The sequence below is a fragment of the Excalfactoria chinensis genome, chromosome Z (genome assembly GCF_039878825.1).
Source record: "Excalfactoria chinensis isolate bCotChi1 chromosome Z, bCotChi1.hap2, whole genome shotgun sequence".
In the NCBI taxonomy this organism is placed as follows: domain Eukaryota; kingdom Metazoa; phylum Chordata; class Aves; order Galliformes; family Phasianidae; genus Excalfactoria; species Excalfactoria chinensis.
Genome location: NC_092857.1, coordinates 51,178,093 through 51,191,197, shown reverse-complemented (window position 1 = coordinate 51,191,197; position 13,105 = coordinate 51,178,093). Strand labels below are relative to the sequence as shown.

The window sequence follows — 13,105 nt, the reverse complement described above, 5'->3', positions numbered from 1 at the left end:
TGGCAAGTACATTTCAGCAGTGGCTACAGTGATGTGAAAAAACAAGTCAGGTTCTGGACAGCCATCTACAGCTGCCACACCTCACAATGAAGAGCATCTTGATCAGCTCATCCATGTCAATCAGCTAATGGTACTGCAAAATTAGTGCTCTGTAGCTGAGCACTATCAAGTAGTGTTGTTGTGCTCTTCGTATCTGTTGCCATTGCCATGGAAATAAGTAGGAAGCATTACCTGCAACATAACCTACATATTTACGTAACTCACCATAACCACATTTTGACTAGACATGGAAATTCCAACTATGATGACACAGGACAACAAACGCTAATGACAGAAAGAAGTTTGTGCACCATATTTATCATAGGAGCTATGTTAAAAAAAAAAAAAAAAAAATCACTATAATTCTAAACGCAATTTTTTATTTTTTTTATTTTTTTCAAATGTGCTTCCAAAATGTTCCAACTCCCAAATGAATCTTGCTGTTTAGGTCCTATTTTAGAGCACACGGAACTAAACATCTGATAAAAATGTGGCAGACACAAATGTCCACATACTATGTTGAACAATTCTTTCAGCAAAGCAGCCATAGCTTACCTGTAAGACTCCAACAGGTCAATCACCTCTGTTTGTCCAAAGTGCTTAGCCCAGTCTAAAGCCATCCTGAAAGAGTTGCATAATAGTCCTTATCACTTCAAAAGATAGGTGAGATGACAGCTGACACACTGCACTATTCTATCATTTCTCCATTACCATTTAAGTAGTACCTCTACTGACAGACCTGAATCTTCCCAAATACAAAAACATGTATAGTAAGTAGCCACATGATTTTTAAATAGCTGCAAATTTTTAACCAAGTGTGAACGTTACCTCTACACAGCAATACATGCAAATACACAAACAGAATCACACACAGAATCACACAGAATGACCCGGGTTGGAAGGGACCTCAAGGATCATGTAGTTCCAACCCCCCTGCCTAGCAGGGCCACCAAACATACGCCTTTACTAGATCAGGTTGCCCAGAGCCCCGTCCAACCTGGTCTTGAACACCTCCAAGGATGGGGCATCCACAACCTCCCTGGGCAGCCTGTTCCAGGACCTAACCACTCTCCTAGTAAAGAACTTCCCCCTAACATCCAACCTAAATCTTCCCTCTTTTAACTTAAAACCATTTCCCCTAGTCCTGCTATTATCAGCCCTTTCGAAGAGTTTGCTCCCCTCCTGGGAGTAAGTTCCCTTCAGGTATTGAAAGGCTGCAATGAGGTCACCCCGCAACCTTCTCTTCTCCAGGCTGAACAAACCCAACTCCCTCAGCCTGTCCTCATAGGGGAGGTGCTCCAGCCCCCTGATCATCTTCGTGGCCCTCCTCTGGACCCTTTCCAAAATCTCCATATCTTTTTTGTACTGAGGGCTCCACACCTGGACACAGTACTCCAGATGGGGCCTCACAAGAGCAGAGTAGAGAGGGACAATCACCTCCCTATCCCTGCTGACCACCCCTCTCCTGATGGAGCCCAGGATCCCATTTGCCTTCTGGGCTGCCAGAGCGCACTGCTGGCTCATGTTAAGTTTCTCATCTATTAGGACCCCTAGGTCTTTCTCTGCCGAACTGCTCTCAAGGACAACTCCTCCCAGCCTGTACAAGTGCCTGGGGTTCTTCCGGCCCAAGTGCAAAACCTTGCACTTTGCCGTGTTGAACCTCATTAGGTTCACCCGAGCCCAGCTTTCCAGCCTGTCAAGGTCCCTCTGAATGGCATCCGTTCCCTCCACTGTATCGACTGCACCACTCAGCTTGGTGTCATCAGCAAACTTGCAGAGGGTGCACTCCATTCCCTCATCGATGTCATTAATAAAGATGTTAAAGAGCACCGGTCCCAAGACAGACCCTTGAGGGACACCGCTCGTTACCGGCCTCCACCTGGACATAGAGCCATTGACCACCACCCTCTGTCTGCGGCCTTTCAACCAATTGCTTATCCATCTAGTTGTCCACCCATCAAATCCACTTCTCTCCAATTTGGAGATGAGGATGTGATGGGGGACCATGTCAAAGGCCTTGCTCAGGTCCAGGTAAATGACATCGGTCGCCCTCCCTTCGTCCACCAACGCCGTCACTCCATCATAGAAGGCCACAAGATTAGTTAAGCATGACCTTCCCCTGGTGAAGCCATGCTGGCTGTCTGACAGGAAGGAGTAGAATTCACCATTCCTTCAAAAAACAAAAAATCAACATGCACAGCTAAGCCATGCCTTTCTAAGGGATCCTTTTGTTAACTCCTTCAAATCATCTCAAGAATTTAGATGTCTTTCTCCAAAACATCTAAAAATGCTGAGCTTTTTGATATCTTATGGAAACCGTTCTCTTCACAAAGCAGATCATTCTGTTTTCCTTTTAAACTGTATTCCTTCTCTAATTTTTCAAAGAATCCTAATTCTTACCCTTCCACACTACAATGATTCACAGTAGGCCCCTGTTTTCTAAACATAAATCCACAGTAATAAAAATCTGAATTTTTAGATATTAACAGGGAATTTCTTACATGCTACAATATTCCTGCAGCCACGACACCTTTTTTTTTTTTTTTTTAAAATCTGTATAGATTATTGTCTTAAAGATTTGAATAATCGAGCATTTTGAATTGAATTAAATCTATCAAGAAAGCTTCCTATCTTTTCCTAATCACAGGTTACATCAGGTTCCTTGAAAGCATGTAAACCATTTTAGACACTGCCTGCAAATTATTTTAGAATTTATGGTAAACAATCTGATGAAACAAACTCTAAATTATTGTGACTACTAAAACTTAATACCACCTACAGCATTCTGATGTATCACTAAATTAAAAATTCTGTTACATGTTTTAAGTTCTCATTTTTATATTGGGAAATAAATCTCTTTCACTTCATCTGTTTGTTTTTACCAGCCATTGGATGATTTGCAGTGGACACTTGCTCCCATACTGATCAGTTGCTCTACTTGACTTAGAAAGCCTCTCCCAGATGCGATCATAAGTGCAGTTGCACTGGTTTCACTGTGCCTATAATCAACTGAGAAGTAGAACAAATTAACAAAAACAATATACATTTTTTTCATCTAAACAAAGCAAGAATATGACTTCTCATTCACCAGTTAATTCATGTGAATTTATAGCATTTCTAAAATAGTATTAACCTATTTGTCAATACTTCCAAACAAGATTGGTAACAAATAAGTGAACAGTTAGTGAATTATGTAACACATTCATTTTTCAAATAGGCAAACATACGAAATAAAAAATAACACTTGAGAAGAGATAAAAAAAGAAAATAAAGTCACTTTGTAATTTCTTCTTTTCCTTGTGTAACAAGATAAACAAAAGCAACTCACCACTGACGTTTTCAGTTAAGAAGAAATGGAACACCTGAGCAAAGGAATCAATATCTTTATGTAACCAGATGTTGGAAAGACAAGAATCCATTTCTTTTATTAGCCATGGTTCAAGACAACTTGTATCTTTTTCAATCTGAAGATAAAAAAAGAACAAGATTTAAACGATCCATCTCTTCAAGTAGTTCTTTTGTCTTTATTCTCACAGGTGAGTTTTTAAACAACTAGAAACACAGGATTAAGTTATGAGTTAATTTACTTATGATATCTTGTGCAAGTACTTAAAGCAGTATCAGGCTAACCATTTGATCTAAAAAAATATATCACAATTAAAAGCATACTTTGGCTACATTTTAGGACAGTTTATCCTAATTCAAAAAAAAAAAAAAAAAAAAAAGGGTAAAAAATGTAGAATGGGTTAATACTTTTCTAGAAAACTCAACAGGAGTAATACCGAAAGACTGGGGATAGATGTTAAAAATCATCCAGTTCTAATACCAGCCATGTGCACGGTTGCCACGAACTGGATTGGGTTACCCAAAATCCCATCTAGCTTGGCCTTGAACAACTCCAGTAATAGAGCATATGCAGCCTCACCACTCTCTGAGTAAAGAAATCCTTCCTAATGCATAAACTAAATCTGTGGGTGCTTTGCAGAAATTGTATGAACATTCAAATGATGAACATATATAATCTACGTAGTATTGATTCTGGTTGACTTTCTGGAACACAATTGCACATTTTTTGCTAATGCTGTGTTTTTCTTCTACCTATATCCATACATCTTTTTCTGTGGGGCTTCTTTCAATTCATTCTCCACCCAGCCTATATTCATGTTTGGGACTGTCTTACCCAAAGAGCAGGATCTTGACATTACAGCATTTTACGACGCTTGCATAGGCTCAACTCTTGAGCCTACCAAGGTCCCTCTGGATGGCAGCCTTCACTCCAACATCTTGACTGCACCACTTAGCTTTGTGTCACCCACAGACTTGCTGAGATACACTTAATCCCACTTTCCATGTTACCAGCAAAGATGTGAAATGATTATCACCTCCAATACAGACCCCTGAGAGACAACACTCCTCATTGGTCTTCACCTGGACATCAAAACATCAACTGCAACTATCTGAATTCAATAATCCAGATGATTTCTATTTTGAGTATGCAGTCCATCAACTTCACATCTCCACATTTCAACAATGCTGTATCCCCAATACAGAAGACCATCAAACCAGCCAAACGCCATTTGCCCTTAGAGAAGCCATACCGACTGAGACTTGTAACCTGTTTTACATGTGCTATAATACAGATTATAGAAGGATGCACTCTATGATCTTGTCAGGCACAGAGAATGAGTGGCCTGTAGTTCCACAGGTCTTTCTTCTCCATATCTTTTTAATAATGGGGGGTTATGTTTCTTCTTATCCAGTCACTGAGAAATTTATAATGACTTTTCAAAGATGACACACAGCAATTTCATCTGCTGCTTTCCTTACTACCTTCAGATGCACCTCACCAAATACTACAGGCTTGTGCACACACACAATTCTTAGATGACCCCAAACCATCTAAGTACTTTATTTTTACAATATCTTTAGAAACAAATTTTTAAAAATTAACCACACAAATCTAAAACATTTCTTCCAACAAAGAAAAAACTTACCAGATTATTAAATACTGTGTCACCACTGCTCTCCAGCAGATTATACTCTTCAGATACACTTGCAACAGATCTTCTCTGTGATTCTGGGTTGCTATTATTTTCTTGAGCAGAACACCACTCAGCGAGAGTGCTTTGCTGTTTTTCTTCTAGAAGTTATAAAATATTACCAAAATAGTTTTATAATCCCTTTAATTATTTATTGCTTTCAGATACAAAAATAGTTACATCAAATCATAAGTTTACCTACAGCACTCTCTTTTATCCTATCAAGAATGCGGGCACCAGACCCATATAAATTCTCTGATTTATATCATAAACACAAAGTTTATGACTGCAAAAGACTATTCAAAAGAGTATGGTAAAAAATATTGTTCAGATGCTACTAACAGAAACTATTTCGGTGCAAGATGTACAAAATCCTGCACTGTGGATGAATGGCTGCAATTCAGTTCGTACCTGAATGTACATCATATCATCTTCACAGAATCACAGAATTTTTCAGGTTGGAAAAGACCTAGAAGATCATCCAGTCCAACCATTACCAATACTTCCCAGCTAAACCATATTCCTCAACGCAACATCCAAACGTTTCTCGAACACTCCCATGGTTGGTGACTCTACCACCTCTCTGGGCAGTGCATTCCAATGCCTGACTACCCTTTCTGAGAAGAAATACTTCCTAATGTCCAGCCTGAGCCTCCCCTGTCGCAGCTTGAAACCATTCCCTCTAGTTCTATCACTGTCTACACGAGAGAAAAGGCCAAACCCCAGCTCACCACAACCTCCCTTCAGGAAGTTATAGAGAGCTATAAGGTCTCCCCTGAGCCTCCTCTTCTTCTATCTTGTTCTGTATTTGTCATGGAGGCAACAATTACAAGCAAATCTATACCATAACATACGCAAAACAAAATCTACTGAAAGCAAGAAGAACACCCCCACTGAAAGAGTTTTTAATTAAAACATCAACTTCAATAATGTCAAAATTATGAGTTTAAAGACAGTTGCTGTTATTTAGTCATATCTCATTTAATAACCCAGCTTTTAAATAAAACAGAATCATCCTTCTCGATACTCAATAAGCCTCGGTGCCCATTCTTACAATTAAGAAGCATACCAACCTCGCTGTTTCTCTTTTTTGTATTTTATCATCTCTTTGTTTGTATATCCAGTGCTTCGTAAAATGTCCTCCAAAAACATCTCTTTAACTTCAAATGGTCTTCCCTGGACTGCAAGAACAGATAACTAATGAAGTTAGATATCCCTTAGTTCTAACGACAATCTTAATTAGAAGATGACTTTTTGAAAATATTTATTTTTTTCAGAAGTTAGAAGCAGAAGGTTTAAGGAAATATCGCTTTCCTTAAAAAAAAAACATCCTTTAAGAATATCTGAGAGTTTGCTCTCTCAAGATTGCTGAGCCACAAAACAAAAGAAGATTTAGAAGGGAAGTGTCAGTTATGCGTTTTGTTTTTCACTAACCTCTTCAAAGCTATCTAAACATTCTGGAAAGAGATCCACATGTTTGACAGTATATTCATCAAAGTTTTATCAAAGACAAACAGAAAGAAGACAAAGAGAAAACTAGTATTTTTGTTGTAATATCGTCACCTGGATTACAAACATAATACTGTTTAAATGTAGTATTCCATAAGTTTGTCACTTTGTACAAAAATGCTTTGCTCAAGACAAGTATACAAGACACACTCAGTTTCTTCAGTTACTTTAGCCCTTCTTTGCTAAGAAAGGCCTGACAAGCCAGACAATCCAAATGGTCTTTATCCCCTGGGAATCTACCCCTATTTCTCTTCCAATATCACTGTTTTCTATACCATTCTAACAGACACAACAGGATCCTTTTTTAGAGGAAAAAAAGAATTCTCTAGATTTCTGGTCCTTTTAACATTTGCCATAGCTGAGTTTAGACTGCTCAGAACCTTCCTCTTCTTTCTATATACTATACACAGGTGTACATACTAATGTATAACACATGGACATTACTGTTGAAAAATCAAAAGAAGCAGGTCACTCATGCAGGAAATCTGTGAGCCAGGAATGTGGGGAAAAAAAAAAAAAAGGAAAAATCCACATCTCCCACACCTTACCTTTATTAACGACCCAATTTTTTTTTTTAAACACTTGAATGTAATCTAACTGCAGACCATTAAGCCTGAACTTAAACTATCACATCTTTTCCCAAATTTTACCTGGATTAACAGTTGACAGTTTTCATTGGAAATAATTGTGATTTCATGTTATTAAAACATGAAAAAAAACAAACTGCCTAGGTCTGTATTTCTAAAGTCACCAGGTAGAGTCTGTGTTTTATCCAGTTACAAACAGCCATCTCTGAGGCCTGAAAAACTACAACTGGAATTAGTTAAAATGTATCATACTCTTGCAGACCTCAAGGACTTAACATGCTGACTTTCTCATCCTGCAGACCAGTACATTAAGAACTTTTCCTTTTCTTGAGCTGAGCATCAGGAGACAAGGCATCTACACACAGTGCTCCTAGCAATAAAATACTTCATTCTGAAACAGTTGCAAACAGATCTAAAAAAAAATTACAACAGTAAACTTTAAAACAAAAGAAAACAAAAAGAACACCTTTAAAAAGCAAAAAGAGCAAGTATTTTTCTTATTCTCACTCAGTGTCCATGTTACTTGCTCAGATTAACTAGCACTGACAGTGGCATACAGGTATACTCAAATTCAAGAGTTCGCAGATACTTACTGTGTACTACTGGGCAACTTCCAAAATACTTAACAAAGAGATTCACATCTAAAGCAGCACTAGAAATGATTAGTTTTAAATTAGTCTGGTTTTGCAATACATCTCGCAGTTTTATTAACAAGAAATCACTGAATCTATCCCTCTCATGTACTTCATCCTAAAACAAAAGGAAAACAGAAACCAATAGCTACACATTCACAAACAGGAATTTTAAAACTAAATTTTATCTTTTGTAGGTACAAGATGCATTGAAATGCACAATTCCAACTTGGTTTAACTAAGCACTTTTTAAAATGAAAGTATTCAAGTACAAAAGATTTTCCAAGTTTCATGAAGATACTGGAGCAGACTGCTGTTAATGAGCAAGGAAGAGATAACTTGATTTCAGAAGCTGAATGAGCCTTGATGATCTTAAAGGTTGCTTCCAACTCAAACCATTCTATGATTCTATGAAGTGCATTTCTGGAACTTTTCTAATTCTCATTGAAAAATTATCATCTCCAAGACACTGACATGAACCAAAGTTACCACAAATCTTGTTTTAAAAAAATTTTCAGAGTTGAAGCATTTAAAGGAATATATAATACCACATAATCAGAAAATAAATGTGGTTGCTTAGGTTCATTTAAGTCAAGTACAAAGCTTAACAGCAGATAAGACATATGACTGATTAAAGCAATTATTTACTTGATGTGTTTTATTTTGCATCATGAACTTATCAAGCAGGAAGCCAAAAACTTAAGGTGGAATCAAGAACATGAAACATCCTTATATTTCCAGTAAACAGATGAGTAACTACAATTATTTTGATTTTTATGTTTTCAGCTGTGGAAAATTTTTTCAAGACAATTATATACCCTGGTTTCACTGAGTTCTCAGTCCCTACAACAGAAATTACATTACTATTTGTTTTGAAAACCTTTGTGATAACAAGTCAACTGCTAAACTGGTACTGCAGAAGTACGTACATAATAAAAGAAAGTCTGACAGATTCATGGTGGATCATATATACATATGCCTCAAGCTTCCATGTTTTCTGACAGGAAAAAAGAAAACAAAAACCTACAGCAATGTTTAGACATCTGTCCTTCACAACTGCTTCACATTTACTGCATTTTAGAATTAAATGCTATGATAAGCATAAAAATAAGATACTTTCATCAAAAAAGTACACATTCCAAGATTAAAAAGTAAGTAAAGAAAAAATAATACTCAGATTCTGCCCAAATAATCATTTCATATGCTTAATCAGGAAAATAAACAAGTAACACACATTGCTTCACTTCATATGAAATTCAACAGGATTCTTACCATAATAACATGTGTTACTGTTGATAGAGCACTGTCTCCTGCCATTAGTGTGCGAAGCAGTATGCCATTAGTGCAAAACGTTAACACTGTCCTTGGAGAAACCCTATTGAACAGTTCATGAAGATATTTCAGACTTGCATCATTCAAACACAAGTTACCTTTTCATTATTTATTAAAAACTAAAGGATTGAACAGCTACTCACCAGAACTGGAATTAGATTACCGTTATCACACCAAGTAATTCAACAATGCTGTGTAATTTTAAACTACCCTTATTTGCAGAGAACACCTACAGAATTCTAGTGCTTATATTCCAAATCTTCAGACACTAGATTCATGTTTAAGTAAACATACAAACAAATAAAAATGAACTTTGAGAGTCTCTACGTGGAAGATTCACGTGGATTACTTTGCAAAAAGTTTCCAGTTTTTCAGCGTATACTTGGGACTGTATTATTTGCATTTCCCTGTACTTGACTGAACCAAATAAAACCAGCTGATCCTTTCCAAATGCATCATTTTTTCCCTGAAGAGGAAAAAAGTTACTGTTTTAGTAGCTGTGGGAATTAGCTGTGCAAGTAAAAATCAGTGGCTGTCATTGCTTTCTCCAGTACTGACAGTTAGAGTTCTGAAAAAATCTCTTACTATCATACTCCACAGTTCTTTTCTTGGAGGCACATGAACTCTCTACTTAACATACACTTTCCAAGTTTGCAGTTCATCTGCAAATATTTCCTCAACATCCTACTAAATTAAATGAACATATCCAAGATGGATTACTCTTCAGCATCCTACTCCAGAAATCACGACTGCTACCTAACACTTAGTAACACAAGTGCTCCATTATTTGATCTTGTTTTTTTGCTGTCATTGTTTAACCAGTGTTGGAAATACTGATCTCTCTTGCAAGAACCTTACTTACTGTTTTTTTTAAGATGGCCCACACTACTTTCAGTATTTCTCCCATCTTGATCTGGCCAGGGTTTGTTCCTATTCAGCTACTGTAATACTCCCACATATTAACCATCCACCTCATTTGCAATTGATCTTCACTAGCTCTTTAAATCTCTTAATAGGCTTCTAGGTTTTCAAATTCTTCTTTCATCAGCTATGTGTTATCACCATATAAGCAACAGAGCAAGACGTTCCCTTTGCCATTGTATTTGCTACAAACTGCCACCATGAAGTTTCTGTCAAAGCGTCCTAATTCTCTTACATATTGTCAAAGCTTACAGAACTTTCCAATCTATGACTGAGGAGAAAAAGAAGAAAACATATAGTTGCTCTGAAAACAATACAAAAGATTCCTCTCTCCTCACAAGTAGAAATCAAATTAATATGCCTCCGATTCACTTAAATAAGAAAGCTTACTACTTGATACTGTGACCTGTAGAAGGAAATCTATCTATTGCAAATTCTCAATTGCCCAAAACAACATAGCTTACCTACAATTTATATATTGTTCACCATGTTGTAACCCCCAAGATACCGTAGCTTTAACATACATGTGAACACAAGATCAGCTGCCTTAAAATTTCTTGTAAGTACCTGCTTTCTAATCGGATCTGATAACCAACCATCTGGCCAACCTTTTCTCTTCTTTCTGCTGCCACTCTTTCAGCCACAGCAATAACTGCCAAACGTCTTGGCTGAGTGCAAAATATACGACAGGGAATTCCATTTTCGCAGCAGTCATCAAGAAGGAACTGAGGAATCTATTTAAAAAAAAAAGAAAAAAGTTTCAAAGTACTTGTTAGTTTGATGAAGCTAAAAGTGTTTTTATTCTTAAACAGTGAAGCAATAATAATAATAATAATAATAATATCTCAATACTACACAGATTGCAAAACTTTCATTTCACAATATTCTACTCTTGACCCAGAACTAGCTTCAGAAGAAAAACAACTAAACATAATAATAGCTCTATTATTTTAAATCATTTAAATTACTGTAGTGAAAAGCTAGAATTTAATCAGAAAATTATGCAGAATCTTTTTTATTTTTAATAAACACATGCTGACCTAGTGTTTTAATTCACTTCCTCACACTTCAAATACAACACCTTACTATACAGGAAAACAAAATTCTAAAAATTAGTGTAATGAAATCCCTTATTACATAAACATTTTCTAAAATCACATTAGTTTCATGTAAATACTGACATCTTTTACTTTAATGAAAAACATACTTGAGTAGTTTTTCCTGATCCAGTCTCTCCTACAATGAGAACGACTTTATTTTCCTTTATTATTTTGACAATTTCCTCCTTCTTTTCAAAAACTGGTAATGACTGACTAAAAGAGTCATATTCTGACTCTCCTCTTTTCAGTGGGACTTGAGGAATACCACTGCTGAGCCTTCCACTTGTCTTCCCAACTTCTTTGCTTTCTGTGGAGAGAACACGACTATTCAGCTATAGATACAAAGGAACTGCCACAAAGATAAGTCATTAAAATATTATGCACCTATCACAAAAATGAAAGTTGGTATGCATCTGTTGCCGTGTGTTTCCATGGTTCAACCACATGCAACAAGCATCCCCACAGATAAAGTGATGAACCCATCAAATATTTAAAAGAAATATTCATAATACCGTGTTCTGCCATGGTGTTTGAAACAAACACTGTTCAAAGAAATTATTACTTCCAAAGATATTTTGAACAAAACTAGACTTACTTTCTTGGCTTTTGATCACATTTATACCTGCACAGTTTGCCTAGAAATATTCACTGTAGAGTTAAATGAACAGAACCCCAAAGATATCCCAAACTGGAAAATGACATTTTTCTCAGTATAGCTACAGGGGATTCTCTAGCAATCCTGGATCCAGTCTTGTTCAGTGCCTTTATCCATGACCTGGATAAAAGGATAAAATGCACCCTCAACAATTCTAATGATACAAAGTTGGGAGGAGTGCCTAACCCACCAGAAGGTTGTGCTGCCATTCAGTGAGTCTTGAACAGGCTGAAAAGTTGGGTAGAAAGGAACCTTAAGGAGTACGATGTGGCCAAGTGTAGAGTGCTATACCTGGGAAGGTATAACTGTATGTACCAGTAGAAGTCAGGTGCAGAAACACTGGAAAGGAGCTCCGCAGAGGACAACACATCAATCATGAACCAGCAGAGCATCCTTGTGGCAATGAAGGCACAAGGTATCATGTGGTGGATTTAGGAAGGGTGATTTAGAAGTGCTATTGGACTACATGATCTCCAGAGGTTCCTTCCAACTCCTTACAGTTGTCATTCTGCGAGCTCCAAGAAAAAAAAAACTTGACTGTGATTCATATCCACTCCTCCATATTCTCTGTAGTCTTCTATTACCTCATTCCAGTAGGTCTTATTTTACTTGATGTTCTAGTCAGTAAGACTGATCTAGATTCCTAGACCTAGACAGCACACTGCCACATACTAGAAAGCAAGGCTTAAGTATTCAAAGAAGCTTCAAGTCTTCAGAGCTACTTCAAATTCACTATCATAAATGCTATTCTAAAACCCCATTCTTTTTTTCAGAAGAATTAAAAGCTTGTTGTAAATTCAGTGACATACACGTAACATGATTAACAAGCATACATATTCAATTGCAAGAAGTATTGCCTTACCAAGACAGACATAAACTAACAGCTTAATTGACCTGAATACCCAAAGAACTTATCTACTGTAAAACTGAAACATCACATAAAGAGAACTAGAAGAGGAAGCACTTTGAGCAAAGAACAAGTGAAAGGGAATACTGGTAGACAATTTTTCTGTGCACTGCACCAATCTTTGTGCACAGAAACATAACAAAACCCTTACATAAAACTGCTAAGGCACACATCTTATTTGAAGCATTCTGTTAAAGCAAACAAAACATTAGAAGTATGCCTTCCGATGAACTCCTTCATGGTCTGGAAATCAAGAAGTCTAAACAGTAAGCTCTGAGGGATCATTCTACTGCTAGAAGACAAAACAAAACAGAACTTCCCATTTTATCAAAAACATGAATTTCTACAAGCAGAACAGACAGCCTTATACTCTCACAGTGTGTT

At 36.9% G+C, this 13,105-nt stretch overlaps 1 protein-coding gene across 3 annotated transcripts in view; it reads right to left on the bottom strand.

Moving 5' to 3' along the window:
- YTHDC2 (YTH N6-methyladenosine RNA binding protein C2) overlaps positions 1-13,105 on the bottom strand; it is a 35,539-nt gene that overhangs the window by 17,807 nt on the left and 4,627 nt on the right. For all 3 annotated transcript variants that reach the window (XM_072360524.1, XM_072360525.1, XM_072360526.1), the window contains 9 exons: positions 11,267-11,466; positions 10,627-10,793; positions 9,079-9,181; positions 7,768-7,924; positions 6,152-6,259; positions 5,034-5,179; positions 3,368-3,503; positions 2,922-3,048; positions 595-660 (listed from right to left, as the gene is read on the bottom strand). In XM_072360524.1, coding sequence (XP_072216625.1) covers positions 595-660; positions 2,922-3,048; positions 3,368-3,503; positions 5,034-5,179; positions 6,152-6,259; positions 7,768-7,924; positions 9,079-9,181; positions 10,627-10,793; positions 11,267-11,466 — 1,210 coding nt within the window. The remainder of the gene's footprint in view (positions 1-594; positions 661-2,921; positions 3,049-3,367; positions 3,504-5,033; positions 5,180-6,151; positions 6,260-7,767; positions 7,925-9,078; positions 9,182-10,626; positions 10,794-11,266; positions 11,467-13,105) is intronic.